Source organism: Octopus bimaculoides, chromosome 2 (assembly GCF_046866305.1).
Source record: "Octopus bimaculoides isolate indiv1 chromosome 2, ASM4686630v1, whole genome shotgun sequence".
NCBI classification, from domain to species: Eukaryota; Metazoa; Mollusca; class Cephalopoda; order Octopoda; family Octopodidae; genus Octopus; species Octopus bimaculoides.
This window is the reverse complement of record NC_142929.1, coordinates 48772920-48789819: the sequence shown is the minus strand read 5'-3', so window position 1 is coordinate 48789819 and position 16900 is coordinate 48772920. Positions and strand designations below refer to the sequence as shown.

Genomic DNA, 16900 nt, shown 5'->3' with positions numbered 1-16900 from the left:
TATATATATATATGTTTATATATACATGCATGTTTGTGTGTGTGTGTGTTTGTGTGATAGGGTGTGTGATATTATATATGAAGAGGGAAGGAGATGAGAGAGAGAGAGATAGTATATATTCACCCTACAACACCCCTTCAACAGTTTTTCAGATGAATGATATGAACAAGAGAAGCCATGTTGTATAGAGGTTGCAGCTGGCATTGAAGATCAAACAGGTAGAAAGTGGAGTGCTTTTAGAGAGTTACAGGTAGCAAAGTGGTGAGAGGGTGTTGAGGCTTGGGTTACTTTCCAATCTGCTTGATTGATAACGCCAAATATAAAAGGTGGACAAAATCTCTTCCAAGGAGAAATGTGTGCAGATGTTAAGAAAGCATGGGCTAATTGGCTGGCAGGACTCAATAAACGAAGTGCCGAGACATGTTAAGTCAACATACTGAGTGGTATCAGTTCTACTGAGTCGATATCTATCACATCAGATTCCTGATTCAGACTGTCTGCAACACCTTACCAAACTCATCAGACCTTTACACATGAGCAAGAGTTAAGCACTTTGTTGTCCCTTCTGTGCCGATAGATGGTCCCATCAACATCTCCTCAGCAATTGTCTCAGAGCCTTAACCAATGGCTGCTTCTACTGGTGATATGACAACTTCTCAAGGCAGTTGTAGTGGTGACCACAATAGCTATTCAAAATGCCACCTCCAGAAGGAAACCATCACTTTTCTCAGAATCAGAGAGAACCCTTTTCCACTGAAATATCAGTGAGCCAGCCTGATTTCCAAAGCCTCACTCTGACAGTTGAGAATCGATCTTGTCAAACACTTAAAGTTCTCATAGTACATCATGTAAACAGCACTCTGCTCAGACATAGATTATCTTCACAGCTTTCACTAGGCGGGTGATTATGTGAGTGAAATTTGACCATGCAATGGAGAGAACACATGGAGGAGTCTCATGAAAGGAAGCCTGTCGAATATCAGATGCTGATGGAGCAGTGCTGATGTTGAGGCTTCTTGAACAACATTTGAAGATGTCGAGTATCAACTTGTAGATAACAACTTGTTGTTGGAATGATATGTCCTGAAGTGAATTGGATGATAGTCTTCAGTAGCCAGATAGTAAAAGTACTAACTTACATGTATGTGTGTGTGTATGTATTTATGAGATATTTGTGTACGTCTATGTTTGCCTGCATGTACATATCTCAGTTCAGAATCATGCTGTTTTTCCAGTTTTATTTTAAAGCTATGAAACTGAACAATCTTATCATCTGAACCATAGGAATGCTTTTGTAAATTATTTTGTTTCTGACATAAAGTTAAAGCATGCCCTCTGAATAATTTCTAGCATAAGCCATTTCGAAGATCAACCAAGTCTATATTTCCTGTCTTTTGTTATAACTTTCCATAGAGTTTTGTTATTATATATCCAAAACGTCTCTGGTCTTTCACTCATTCAACCAATTTTTTTTCCAGTTCTGGATAATGAACCTACTTTCTCCTTAGGTATTGTTTGTTATTTGACATTTTCTACAGTTGAGTTTTGGTATTTTTCTGTAACATATTATTACTCTTAACAAAACCAAATTTCTAGAGGCTGTGCAATTATTGTTTTCAACAAATTCTATGACTACAAGTTTAAATTTTGCATTGTAAGCAATAAGTTCCTCTTTTTTTACATATTTACTTTAATTAAACAGCTATATACTGAACATATGTTGAGTACTTGTATGTATATATATATAATTAGAATTATATATATATATATATGTAATTAGAATTATATATATATAATTAGAAAATGGAGAAAAATATAGATTAACCAGCACATCAATTGGAGCACATTTAAAGCTTGTTTATTGATGCAAAACAAGACATAACAAAGCTAACAGCTGTTTCTGATCAGATTCCCAGAATGCAGTCTATACATAAATGTGAGAATAAAATTCTTCATCTTCATAGGGCATTCGAATTAAGGCAACCGATTTTCATCAGAGTGAAAATCAAGAGCATACAATATAAACAAAAGAAAGAAAGAAGAGGTAAGAATACATGGTTTAGACAAATAGTCTAAAAGCCCAACATAATTATTTACCATCTGAGCTCAAAGAACGTAGATGGGAGAATGAGCTATTAAAGGACTAGGGAACACTACCAGTTATCAACGGGAGGGTGCAATTAGGAGGGGTGGGGTCAGGGTGTTAAAGAAAGAAGTTATCCAGAAGATCTATGTAAATAAGATACTAACATAATTCTCAAAGGTCAAACCTATGTTAATGGAGTAAACTTAAGTAAAGTTAAATAATTAACATAGGTTACTAAATAAAATGTTTACTCACAGGAAATTAATACCAAGAATCCTGCCTATGGTACACAATGGAGTAAGTCTAAGTCCATTGGTCAGTAACAATTTAAAACAATCCACGAGTTAAAACCGTTACAATGGGTTTGTTTATAGATAAACAGGAAAAAGAAAGGCTGGAAAAACATACATGTACACAAATATCTCATAATTATGCACACACATACACATACATGTAAGTTAGTACTTCCTTTCTTTTTCTTGTTTATCTATAAACAAACCATACCATTAGACTTACTCCATTATGTACTATAGGGGGGGGGGGGATTCTTGGTATTAATTTCCTGTGAGTAAATTTTTATTTAGTAATCTACATTAATTTACTTAAGTTTACTCTGTTAACATAGGTTTGACCTTTGAGAATTATGTTAGTATCTTATTTACATAAATCTTCTGGATAATTTCTTTCTTTAACACCCTGACCCCACCCCTCCTAATTGCACCTTCCCTTTAATAACTTGTAGTGTTCCCTAGTCCTTTAATAGCTCACTCTCTCATCCACGTTCTTTGAGCTCAGATGGTAAATAATTATGTGCACTTAACATATTGGGCTTTTAGACTATTTGCCTAAACCATACATTCTTACCTCTTCTGTCTTCTTTTTGTTTATATTGTATGAAAATTGGTTGCCTTAATTTGAATGCCCTATGAAGATGAAGAATTTTATTCTCACATTTATGTATAGACTGCATTCTGTGAATCTGATCAGTAACAGCTGTTAGCTTTGTTATGTCTTGCTTTGCATCAATAAACAAGCTTTAAATGTGGTCCAATCGATGTACTGGCCAATCTATGTTTTTCTCCATTTTCTAATTATTTGCATTGGCTCCTGATAAACTTTTGTTCATCCTATTGTCACCTGTACTCGATGTATATGGTATCCCTGTACTCTATTGCCCGGAGATAACACGGGTAACGGATACTGATAGTATATACGGATATTTTATCCCTTGGTTGGTTATTATAACCGCTAACTCTATTTACATATATATATATATACAATGTTACATTACTAATATATATATATATATATATATATATATTGGTAATGTAAATTTAATTTTTTAAAAATTGTATGCAAATCTTTTAAAATAAATAATCATTTTTATGCAATCCAATATGAACTGGGGATTTTGTAACATGTGGATGTCTACCCCAATACCTAGACTAGATAAAAACTCAGTATTTTAGACATAAACTTGTTTTTCTGCTTTTAAAATATTTATTTTTTAAATTTACTATGATTTCTTCAACTGAAAGAACTTAAAAGGGTGCTAAAAGCAAATGAAGAAGCCCTGTATACCATAGCTCTTTCCTCTTCCCACAGGAAAAGAAGAATAAAATAATTGTTGAGAGCACAAAAACATATTTGAAAAGAAGGTAAATAGAATTTAAAGACAGAAAAAGAAACAATGAAACCAAAAGATGTAAAGACAGTCAAAAATGACATCTGCAAACATAAACTTGCATGAAAGTATTTCAAATAACAAAAAATGCAAAGTTGTCCAAAAATTCTTTCCAATTGAAAGATTCAGACATTAGTCAAACTCACACAGAGAGATGTGGAAGCAATATGTCACAAATGACAGTGCCACTCTGCTTGAGGAATTCATATAAGAATGGTTATGAATGAAGGGGATATAACTCTTCTTCACAAAGGCTTCAGTATATGACATAATAATGTAAACTTTATTGATAGATGCATGGCATATGAAAATGTGAGCATTATCTTTAAAACTGAATATGAGGCATGAAAGCAGGCAGAAGTGACAAACTACACACTTACCCACAGGCTGGTGCCACTATACATGGCACACAATTGCATGAGAATCAGAACAACAGATATTAGTAATGATGTTGAGGTTTGGTTTATCAACACCTTTGAGGCACAGTAAGAGAGAGTAACAAGCTTCCATGTGGCATGGAATTTTAGCTGTAGGGTTATAAAGTCTGTCTTAATTTACTACAGAATCTTGCATACCATTATATAACATGTGTTGCATGTTACCTCATGGGAATAATACACGAAACAAACTTTAAAATGACAGCAAGACTTTATTCCTCTGCTAAATTATACAGTGGACGAATTAAACACATCACAGATTTTGTTGGTGGCATAATTCATCAATCGTTTGGATAATTCAGCTCTGGCAGTTGTTGGTTGCAAGTCTTTCATTATAACAGCAGGAAAATATCATGACTTGTCTTCCTGAAAATTCTCTCACCCCTCTGTCACTGAGTTTTTGTTAAGGCTATATATAGAGAGACAGAGGCTCCCAGCGATGATTCAGGTTAGTTGTTTTAGAATGTATTACACACAATGTAATTGGATCCGAGATCCATATCCCATGCATTATTCAACCAATCAAAATGCAGGACTCAACCAACTGTTCCAAACTCACATGATAGGTCAGATGATCAATCATTAAAAGACCAATGTGTAGAGCCTATAAAAGACTAGTTGACACCAATGTGCCATAATAGAAATTGGTTTCACTACAGAATGATGGAATTGCATGGGTGACACATAAAAGCACCCACTACACTCTCTGAGTGGTTGGCGTTAGGAAGGGCATCCAGCTGTAGAAACTCTGCCAAATTAGATTGGAGCCTGGTGTTGCCATCCGGTTTCACCAGTCCTCAGTCAAATCGTCCAACCCATGCTGGCATGGAAGGCGGACGTTAAACAATGATGATGATGATGATGATAGGTGATATTTACATAAACATGAAAGTCCTGATAACCATGAAGAGGACAGAACTACTCTGAAGCTGTACTCTTTTGTGGCTGCACAAAGAAAGGGGTTAAGTCTTGTGGGTGCAGGACATTAAAAAGAAAAACAGACATTCTGTGGAGAATTACATTATTCAATATAATCTTTCTTTAGGATCATAGGGAGTTATTTCAGGGATATTTGGATACTATTTCTGGTAATTTAAGTGACCTTGCAAAGACTTTCTCATTATTTTGTTTACTGGATTTTATATCCTGTGCTAAGTTATTCTGTATTCCTTCTTTTTCAGTCCCAGAAACTCGAGTAAAACTGAAAACTATTCCAGGAGAAGAGAACTCTGACTACATCAATGCAAATTTCATAACTGTAAGTATTATAGTGTTTATTTAATCGACATTGTTGTTGTTATTATCTAAATATTAGATCAGCTCTGTTTGTACAGATATATAGATAAAAGACCTTCTAGATATTGATTAACCTGTTCTTGTCTTTTCATCAGACTAGACTTAATCCATCACCCAGTTTAACACCAGCACCTGGTATTTGGTGTGCCTTTAATAGAGTCTACACTGCTGCAAGCATTCAGGTCAGATCTCCAATTTGAGAATAATGTCCTCCCTCCCACAGTCTCTGAGGCTCCATAATGGACTAGGGTAGTGCCTTCCCTCCAGACTAAAAGATTAAAATCCCTGACATTCTGGTTTTGCATAGGTAGAGAATGATTTGATGGCAATTGGAAAACTATTTCTAACAGTTAAAGTGCTATGTTTATTGCTACATTATACAGATAATAGATTTTTGTTTAAGTCTGTTATAAACTGGGCCTGAGACTTGATTTTCATTTTTGGATGGAAGTATTATTATTTATTATTATTATTATTATTATTATTATTATTATTATTATTATCATTATTAATATTACCATCATCATCATTATTATTATTATTATTATTATTATTATTATTACCATCATCATCATCATCATTATTATTATTATTATATTTATCCTACATTATATTGACACAGTTTGGTGCAACCCTAAAAAATAGGTATTGCCAGTTAGACAACATTAGGCTGTAGCCAGCATAACAGAATAGGAGCTTTTATATGGATATTCAAAAAATTTCCTGTAAACAAACTTAAAGGATTACATACATATATATGTATACATACAGATACATATATACATACATATATACATACATATATACATACATAGATATATACACACACACACACACACACACACACACACATATATACATATGGTTACGTATATGTGCGTGTTTGTTTGTCTCCTGTCTTGACATCACACAGTGGTTGTAAAGAAGTATTACTGTCATACAAGCAGTGTCTTTCATTTCACTCTTCCATGTAAACATGTCTGGCTATGAAGAAATATTAGCTTGGTTAGAAACAGAAGAAAGTTGTATATATTTCTAATAAAATTTATATTTGTTTCTTTTTTCAACTGGTAACTTTTGTAAATGTACTCAACACCTGTGACAGACAAATATTCTTTTTAGGGATAAATATCTACAGATCTATAGAAGAGTGACGCATATCTTGTAGCTTATTCATGCATTGCTCATATGCCAAAGAACAATCCAAAAACGGTTGGGTATTCCAAATTCTTCTCAAAGACATATGCAACTACTGCAGGAATAGTGCCAGGAGCTAAGCAGTATATTAGACAAGGAACTAATAAGGATAGCATAAGCATTCATTTAGCTGCTATGATTCTCTCAACAAACGTATATATTTATATATGAAGTCACTCCAATGCAAATTGTTTCTTCTTTAATTATTTTTGTACAATTTGTTAGAATCATTAATGGCAAACACAGAACCTGATATGAAAATGAATTTTTTCATTTTTATTTTTATTTCCTTTCCATTTTGTTTCCATATTTTGTTTTCTCTTAGGCAGGCTCTTTAGAGTAAGAAGTAAAATATTTAACAAACTGGATCTGTGACTTGTGTTCAAATCCCAGCTTCGACATTTTGGGGGGATTTTTTCATTTTTTTAATGTTTTGCAAACATTATATAAGTTATTGATTGAATTTATGTGGTATAGAATCCCCATTGTCATCAGACCTGCTGAAAATAGCCAAAACTCTCAAACATCATTCCATTTCCTAAAAAAAAAAATGAAGTAAAGGAAAATATAAAATATAATAGATAGTATAGTCCAAGACCAAATTTGACTCAAAGGATGGAATGATTATAGCTAACATGCTAATCAGGGCTGGCTTGGGGGTAAAACAAAACCCATTTAAGTCCTTAGGGTAAGATACAATGAGCTTATCGGTAATATTTATCACCACTTAAATATGGATGTTCTGTTGGGACAAACTATACTGTGATAGATACCATGAGAGAAACTCTCATGTTGGCTTTTGGTGCAAAATGCACACGTTTATATCGCTAGCAGGGAGATAAATACCCACCATATCCAGTGTCAAGACCACCAGATCATGTGATTTCAACCTTCCTTGGTTTTGTCAATGTTGGATGCTCAACCACTAGAGATAGCATTGATTCATGTTCCCACTGGCAATATATAAAATAACAGTATAAGAACAGATGCTGGTGTCATGATTAGCCAGTGAGCTTGCTAAATGAGCTTATCATATACAGCACTCGAGTGTACTCCAACTTGTTGGGTAAAGGCTAAAGAGGGGACAGAAAGCAGCAATGAATCAAGTATGAGAAAAACAGCAATGAAAGAAGTGCCTGCATAATACACAGAATCTAACACAAACAGACAGAAGAGAGAGCAGTAAAAGAGCCATAAAAAGGAATGGGTGCAAAGGTATGTCAAAAGTAGTATTGCTGAATTTTGGAGGTTCTGGAATTTTAGAAGGATACAGTGTCCTCACAGCAAACACCAAATAGTTTATTTCATGCTTTGACAATTCTGAGTGTGAAAAAAATGTTTATGAAAGTCATGAGTATTGCACTGATTTTGATTTTTGTAAGTATATCCATTGATAGTTGAGACATTAAATTCAAGAACATAATCAACATTTATTGGAAAGATGATGGTGTGGATAGTCTTGTGGGCTTCTAGCAAGTCAGATTCTAGATGTTAAAACTTTAGTGTGTCAATGCTCAGAGAAGTGGGAACCACACAACTTCCATATTCTTACTTCCTGAAGTTAATGAAGCAGATCTCACGATGTATAATGGATTAGGAACAAACACATAACTATTTATTATGGTAAAGTATAGGGAGAGAAAGATAAACACTATCCTTTATAGAAATGAATGTGGAGAAGTAAGTTTATACATGTGTGTGTGTGTAAATAATATACTGCCTTATTTATATATTTAGTTAAATCAATGACTTCTAAAGTCTGTTCACCCATTTATAAAGAGCTAAAAATTACATTATTCCCATAATGTTCCTAGCATCTATATATCCAAGGTAAATCAGTTTCGTTATATATCATAAGAGTTGTAAGAACTTGTACATCTCGTAGGTTTTTATAGCTAGATTCAAAGCTCAGCTCAAACTACATATGGCTCCATATTGTTTTCACCACAGATCACTAGGCCTTTAAATATAATGTTCTCTTTTGATGATAGGAAACATGAAGCAGAAAACATACAATAAACCATTGCTCAGCCCACTGAATGCAAAGTGAATTAGAAAGAAAACAAACTGTTATAGAAACAAAGATCAAGTGTGAGAAAGTATGAGTTCATACAGCTAGCACCATTGTTTGAAGACAAACTAACAAGCTAGAAAATGGACAGGAAACTGTCAGAATCAGAATGCTTTCAGCTAGAACTATAACCATTCATGTTCTATATACATATACTTAATGCGATAAAGTGTTCCTTGATGATCCGTTCTGGTTAAGCATACAAATGCATTTGGAACATCCAAGATAGTGCTCCGAGCAGCAATAATGATGAAACACATGTAAGAAATACTATTATAAATATTATGTTATTATACATAGGGGCACACATGGCTGTGTGGTAAGAAACGTGTTTCTCAACCACATGGTTCCAGGTTGACTACCACTGCATGGCACCTTGGGCAAGTATCTTATACAATATGAATATATTTATCAATAGGTATATAAACTCACAGGTCTTTGACTTGTGAGTAGTTTCATAAGTGCCAATGCACAAAACTCTGGGACCATAAGTCACTCTGTTACTTTTGCTAAATATTAATTAAAAAAATGTGTGTTTGTGTGTGTGTGTGTGTGTGTGTGTGTGTGTGTATACATACATGAATAAGTTGGAGTCAACAAGGAGTACAGAGGAACTTTTATTTATAATCACTACAATTGTTTCCATGCAATGTAGTTCTCCCGGTTATGGTGAAATCTGGTCATGGGTGAAATCTGAAGGTAGATGAGCTTTACACTATACTCTACTACATTCTCAGTAGAATATAACCTAACTATATATATATATATATATATATATATATATATATATATATATATATATATATATGTATGTATGTATATATAACCTGACATTCCATTGGTTACAACGACAAGTATTTTATTTCAACCAATCAACAGAACAGCTTGCTTGTGAGATTAACATGCAAGTGGTTAAGCACTGTACAAACACACTTACTCTTAACACAATTCTCATGGAGATCCACCATGAGAGGTACAGCTCATTTTTGCCAGCTAAGCAGACTGGAGCGATATGAAATAAAGTGTCTTGCTCAAGGACAGAGTATGCTGCCAGGAACTGAACTCATGACTTTACACTCATGAGTCAAATACTCTAACCACTAAATCCTGCACCTTCACTTTGTGCACGCCCGTGTGTGTGCATGTATGCATGCACACATGCATGTGTGTGAATAAGTTGGAGGCAATATATATATACATACATAGATATGTATGTATATGTGGGTGTGTGTGTATATATATATACATATACATACACACACATATATCACAGACATACACTTATTCATAAGTCCGATTGTATTGATGCTCTTGTTATTAATGTCCAGCTGTCAGACTTGTATCATGATGTAAATGAGTCTTATCGGAAATAATATTTACATTTTTTCTTTATAAGTAGTCTTTTACAAAAATCTCTCAGCAGTCTGGGACCCTTAGTATACATATAACAAATCAGTTCAATCCCCATTCGATGCTGCCAAAAGCCATTTTTTTTTTGTTTTGTATTGTTTTATGTGTTTTTGTATATATATATATACATATTTTTTTTTTTATCTTTTACTTGTTTTAGTCATTTGACTGCAGCCATGCAGGGGTTCTGCCTTGGAAGGCATTTTAGTCAAACAAATCGATTCTAGGACTTGTTATTTTTGTTACCACTAAGTTATGGGTACATAAACATACCAACACCGGTTATCAACCGGTGGTGGGGACAAACACAAAGACAGAGACACACACACATGTATAAGACAGGCTTCTTTCAGTTTCCATCTACCAAATCCACTCACAAGTCTTTGGTCAGCCCAAGGCTTTAGTAGAAGACACGTGCCCAAGGTGTCATGCAGTGGGACTGAACCCAGAACTTTGTGGTTAAGAAGCAAACTTCTTACCACACAGCCACACCTGTGCCTATATATGTGAATATATATATACATCTTGTAGAAATGTACAAGTGAAACCAAAACACAAATATACTTTTTACAGGGCAAATATTTAGCTGAATATGCACTACAAAAAAGCAAATACAATATTATATGAACTGATGAAATGAAATATCTGTTTTAGTTGCAAGTATTTTGGGGTTTAAAAACTTGACAGAAAGAACTCTTATTTTATTTCAAACTCTGAGTTGTGAAATATTGTAAATAAATACAGTTAATATATATGAGGTATTAAAGCTGTCGTATTACCTGTTGTAAATGCTTCTTTAATTAGCTTCAGGAATTCAGAAAATTACACCTCTTAATTACCTGAAAATATCCCATACCTAAATAGTTGGAAGTAAAAGACAATCAGAGTAGACGAAAGTGCCAATGGTGTGGATTCGTTTAAGGTGGACCTCAACTTGCCAGGAAGTGACCCACACACTAGGCTTCATGGCCTTCCTCTGCAGTACATATAGAATGAGACATGTGGGATCCAGTTATGAAACTGCATAAGACTGCCACTGATCTGGTAATGGTTTTGAGTGGCACCTCCTGTAGCATGTCCATCATGAGTAGCCCTCTTCATCTGCTGGCTTAGGTGTTGAGATTTGCTGTAGTCATCATCCACTTGTTCCACCGTTGGGGTCTTTGAGGGTTGGTTGCACTTAATCTGGGTCCTCATCTTCAGGGCCACCCGTACCTAAACATATTTGATACAAAAAATAGTAGTTAGGAAAAAAGTAGGGTTGTCCCTCAAGCCCTTTGAGTCCCATGCGTACAGATATGGACAACCCTACTTTTTTCCGTCAAGGGCATATATGCCCCTATATTAGATTATTTACCTTTGTCAATGCACAGTCATCACTTATAATTTCAAGCTTATAAAATATTATTATTATTTACAGATTTTTAAAATTGACCCCACTAAGCAAAAAACATCACAGATATATATATATATATATATATATGTTGTTGGCATTCCGTCGCTTACGATGTCGAGGGTTCCAGTTGATCCTATCAACGGAATAGCCTGCTCGTGAAATTAACATGCAAGTGGCTGAGCACTCCACAGACACGTGTACCTCTAAAGCAGTTCTCGGGGATAATCAGCGTGACACAGTGTGACAAGGCTGACCCTTTGAATTACAGGCACAACGGAAACAGGAAGTAAGAGTGAGAGAAAGTTGTGGTGGAAGAGTACAGCAGGGTTCACCACCTTCCCCTGCCGGAGCCTCGTGGAGCTTTAGCTGTTTTCGCTCAATAAACACTCACAACGCCCAGTCTGGGAATTGAAACTGCGATCCTATGACCGCGAGTCCGCTGCCCTAACCACTGGGCCATTGCGCCTCCACATATATATATATATATATATATATATAATTACAGTGATATATGTTACGTTGATGTTGATCCATCAGTTTAATGTGCATTTATTTAAAATTGCTGTGAAATTAGGTCCTGTGGTTAAATGACAGATCACTCAACAGCTTGGAATGGAAGTTGAACCAATTAGTCTAGTTTTGTATTTCTTAAGACTCATCAGAGATTGTTTACTTCTGCTCTCCAAGCTGACAGATTTTTCTGTAGGATTATTTATCAAAAATGTAAACATGATTGTCTACGATAAACTTATCTGCATAATGGTATAAGATTGACAGCTGCACATTAATAACTAGAGCAGCAATATGGCTTGGTTTTTCTCAGTATTGACCAGTCGAATCAAGTGACTACTTATTTGCATATTCTCTAAAGCAATGTAATTGTTGCACTTTATACATTAGTATTTCTGTAACTAGATACAACTGTATGTACATGTAGTCATATATATCATCATCATTATATGTCTGTGTTCCATGCCAGCATGGGTTGGACGGTTTGACTGGAGCTGGTAAGGCCAGGGCCCATACCAGGCTTCAAGGTTTTATTGTTTGTTTTGGCATGGTTTCTACAGCCAGATGCTCTTCCTAATGCCAAACACTCCACAGAGTGAACAGGGTGCTTTTTATGTGGCACCAGCACCCATATCAATTCTGCTGTGGCAGATGAGTCTTCTTGAGTACAGCAATGTGCCAGATATCTTGGTCCTTACTCATCTCCTTTGTAAGGCAGTCTTGAGACTGGCTTTCAATACTTATATATGTGTGTGTGTGTGTGTGTGTGTGTGTGTGTGTGTTCTATGTTTTATCTTTTATCTTTTATTTGTTTTAATCTGACTGAACCATTCAAGGCAATGCTCCAGCATGGCTGCAGTCCAATGACTGAAACAAGTTAGAAGATAAAAGATATATAGGTGCAGGCGTGGCTGTGTGGCAGGAAGCTTACTTCCCAACCACATGGTCCTTGGTTCAGTCCTACTGCACAGCACTTTTGGCAAGTGTCTTCCACTTGGACTGACCAAAACCTTGTGAGTGAATTTGGTAGATAGAAACTGAAAGAAGACCATCATGTATATATGAATGTGTGTGCGTATTTATGTGTGTGTGTGTTTGTGTTTGTCTCCCTACCATTGCTTGACAACCAATGTTGGTGTGTTACGTCCCCGTAACTTAATGGTTCAACAAAAAACCCTAATATATATTTAGTATTTCATGTTAATGCAATACATCATTGCCTCAGTGTTTAGTTCAGCATTCCACTCCTACGTCTGTATTACACCATAATCATATTACCCAAGCAAAGGTAGGCTAGATTGTCAGAAATATGATTCCCATACTATTTGAACTATGATAGAAGCCAGTTATTTGGATTTTGAATACATTTAATGATACACGTTTCAAGTAGTTCTGTAACCAGTGGTTATGGAGATATCCACTTTTTATATAACCACTTGAAAATGTACATATCATTAAATGTATTCAAAATACAAATCATTGGTATGTGTATACATATGCATACATATATAAATATATGATTACATATATGTATGTACATACACACACACACACACATATATATACATATATGTGTGTAATCATGCACACACAGATACATACATATTTATCTATCCATCTATCTATCTATCTATCTATCTATCTATCTATCTATCTATCTATCTACCTCTATATGTGTGTGTGTGTGCAGGCGTGGCTGTGTGGTAAGAAGCTTGCTTCGCAACCACATGGTTCTGGGTTCAGTCCCACTGTGTAGCATCTTAGGCAAGTGTCGTCTGCTATAGCCTCAGACCAATCAAAGCCTTATGAGCAGATTTGAGAGACAGAAGCTGAAAGAAGCCCATCGTATATATATATATATATATATATATATATATATATATATATATATATCATCGTCATATATATATATATATATATATATATATATATATATATATAAGTTGAAAATATGTGGAAAACATATATAAAAAGTGGAAGAGAAATGCCTTCATTTTACATTGCTTAATATCTTTTTATAAAGAAATTTACATGTATATATATGTATTATGGATGTTGTGATATCCAACCAGTTTTTGCAATTTAAATTAGCTTTTTAAGGGACATTGTGAAGCAATCAATTCTTGTGACAAAGGGGTCTTGCCATTTTGTATGCTTGAAAAGTAAGAATGAGTTTAGAGAGTGGACAAAAGGAGGCAACAGGAAGCAAAGGGAACAGCTAACTCCTCAGTATAATTGTTGAAAGAGGTTTGTGTAAGGATCAGGTAGTCAAGTTTTTATATTAAGGTGTGGTCTGTACTTTTGTATGAACAGGTTTTCCTTGTTTAGGCATTCTTGTAAGGAGATTGAATCTTTGCATTGGTATAATCGAAAGATATGGAAATTTGGCGTTTTATTTCTTGTACATCTGTCAATATGTTCACTCAGGGCTATCTGCCTGTATTGAAGAAAGCTAATCTGTTCTTTAAGCAGAGTGACTCTCTGTCTCAAAGTAAGGCTCATTTGGCCCACATAATTATGACCACAACCTGAGCAGGTTAAGACATAGACAACGTACTGGAATGTGAATTCCGAGCCTTCAGTTAGGTATGGGCATGTACCACAATTAGGTCGTCTGCATTTTTTAACTGTCGGTATCGTATGTACTGAGTATAGGTTTGCATTTGTTAGGAGTCTCTTAAGTGATTTGTGTTGTCTTTGCATTTGAGGAGTTTATGTGTATTTAGGATGTTGTTCTTTTTCTTGTCTTGAGTGAGCAGAGGGAGATTTTGTATAATTGTGTTGTATGCTTCATTGTTTCTGGGGTTGCAGGTTGATATGTATGGGAGTGATTTAAAGTGAGGTGTGTTGTTTTGTTTTGTTGTCCTTAGTGTGTTTGTATCCAATTTCTTGGCATGTTTAATTCCATGGCCTACAAGTGCAGGTGGGTATTAACATTCAATGAGTGTTATTTTGAGGTCTTGAAGGCTAAGTTCTCGAGTGGTTGTGTCAGATACAATTGTACAGATCCTTTTTGCTAGATTGAATGGGATATTTATTTTGGTGTGTTTAGGATGGCATGAACTGAAAAGGAGATGCTGTTTTGATCATCTGAAATGAAACCTATGATAGACTTCTGGATTTCAAATCCACACTGAACAATATAAACTCCAATATTCGATTTATAATGGAATATAGCAAGGAACAGCTCCTACTTCTGGACATTTTGATTATAAAATAATCCAACAACCAAATTGCAACTGACATCTGCAACAAACCAACAGACTCAAAACATAATATAATGTAATATTTATCCCCACTTAAAAGTGGAAATTTTGTTAGAACACAGATTACTGTGAAAGTCACCATGCAAAAACATCTGATATTAGCTTTTGGTGCCTATAAGCACTCTTTTATTAGAAAAATAAATCACCCACCACCACCACCACCACCACCACCACTACTAAGACTGCCAGTTCACTTCGTTTCAGCCTTGCCTGGCCTTGTCAATGGTAGATGTTTGGATGTGGTGAAACATCAATTGTAGATCTTTATGTGCGGAAACATGTAAAAGTGTCTATGCAGTGACACGTAAAAGCACCCATGTGGTGCCACATAAAAGCACCCTTGCAGTGCTACATAAAAGCATCCAGCACACTCTGTAAAGTGGTTGGTGTTAGGAAGGGCATCCAGCTGTAGAAACCATGCCAAATCAGACTGGAGTCTGGTGCAACCTTTCAGCATGTCAGCTCTGATCACACCCGTCCAACCCATGCCAGCATCGACAACGGATGTTAACTGATGATGATGAATAATGATGATCTTTCTGTTTCCCTCTTGCTGTCACACCCTGAATATTCACCTGGATTAACTGAGGGATTGCTGAGATTACATGTCTATGTATGCTTGGCTCATGGCTACATACGTACCCAAAACAACTAGCAAGACCATGGTATATTAAGCTACTATATCATACTCACTTGCAAGTGATGGCTAAGTGTTTAGGCATGCGTGTGTATATGTACATGAGTGTGTGTATGTATATAAACAGTATGTATGTGTGTGATTGTCTTTAGTGAATGAGAGATATGTTGTAAGTGGCAAAAATATAATCAGCTGATCAGTTATACTTACTTGTCACAGAATGCAATGACGGTGGGATAAATATGTGATGATAAGTGGAGTAGTGGGTTTAGCTAGCAAGTGGCACATATTCAAAATTATTTTTTTATTCAATGACAGACATTCTTCTGGAAATATTGTTATAATATGTCATGTCATCTCCTACTCAAAACACCTACAACATACTTCTTGTTATCTTATATATCATCTGGATTACCCTCATGGCTGAAATCTCAGATTTCTTCTCCTTTTCGCATCACACTTTCATAAACTACTGATAAACACTTTTCTCATCTAATCTATTATTATATTTATGGCTGTGTACATAAATGCATTCATTTGTATTTGTATATAACAGACTAAGAGTACCAAAACCCATTCACAAACACACAAATGCACACACAGGCACATGCACACATGAATACAAGGACGTGACTATGGTGGCAAACAACTATAGGTCAACAGCATTGTTTAACATCCTTTGTATGTCATGTCACACATGCACACACACACACACACACACACACACACACACACACACACACACATATGAACACATGAACATACAGACAAATGCACACATACACATAAGTACAAGTATACTGGCTTATACTTGCAAATGCACACACGCATGCACATTCACGTATTTGTATAAATAAAATAATGACACTAAATGTGCAAATAGCTTAAGGTCAACCTGCATTCCTCTACA

General features: G+C 35.3%; 1 protein-coding gene across 1 annotated transcript in view; it reads left to right on the top strand.

Moving 5' to 3' along the window:
• LOC106871625 (uncharacterized) overlaps positions 1-16900 on the top strand; it is a 587895-nt gene that overhangs the window by 448432 nt on the left and 122563 nt on the right. The window contains exon 10 of the mRNA XM_014918237.3: positions 5389-5465. Within this exon, the coding sequence (XP_014773723.1) occupies positions 5389-5465 (77 nt within the window). The remainder of the gene's footprint in view (positions 1-5388; positions 5466-16900) is intronic.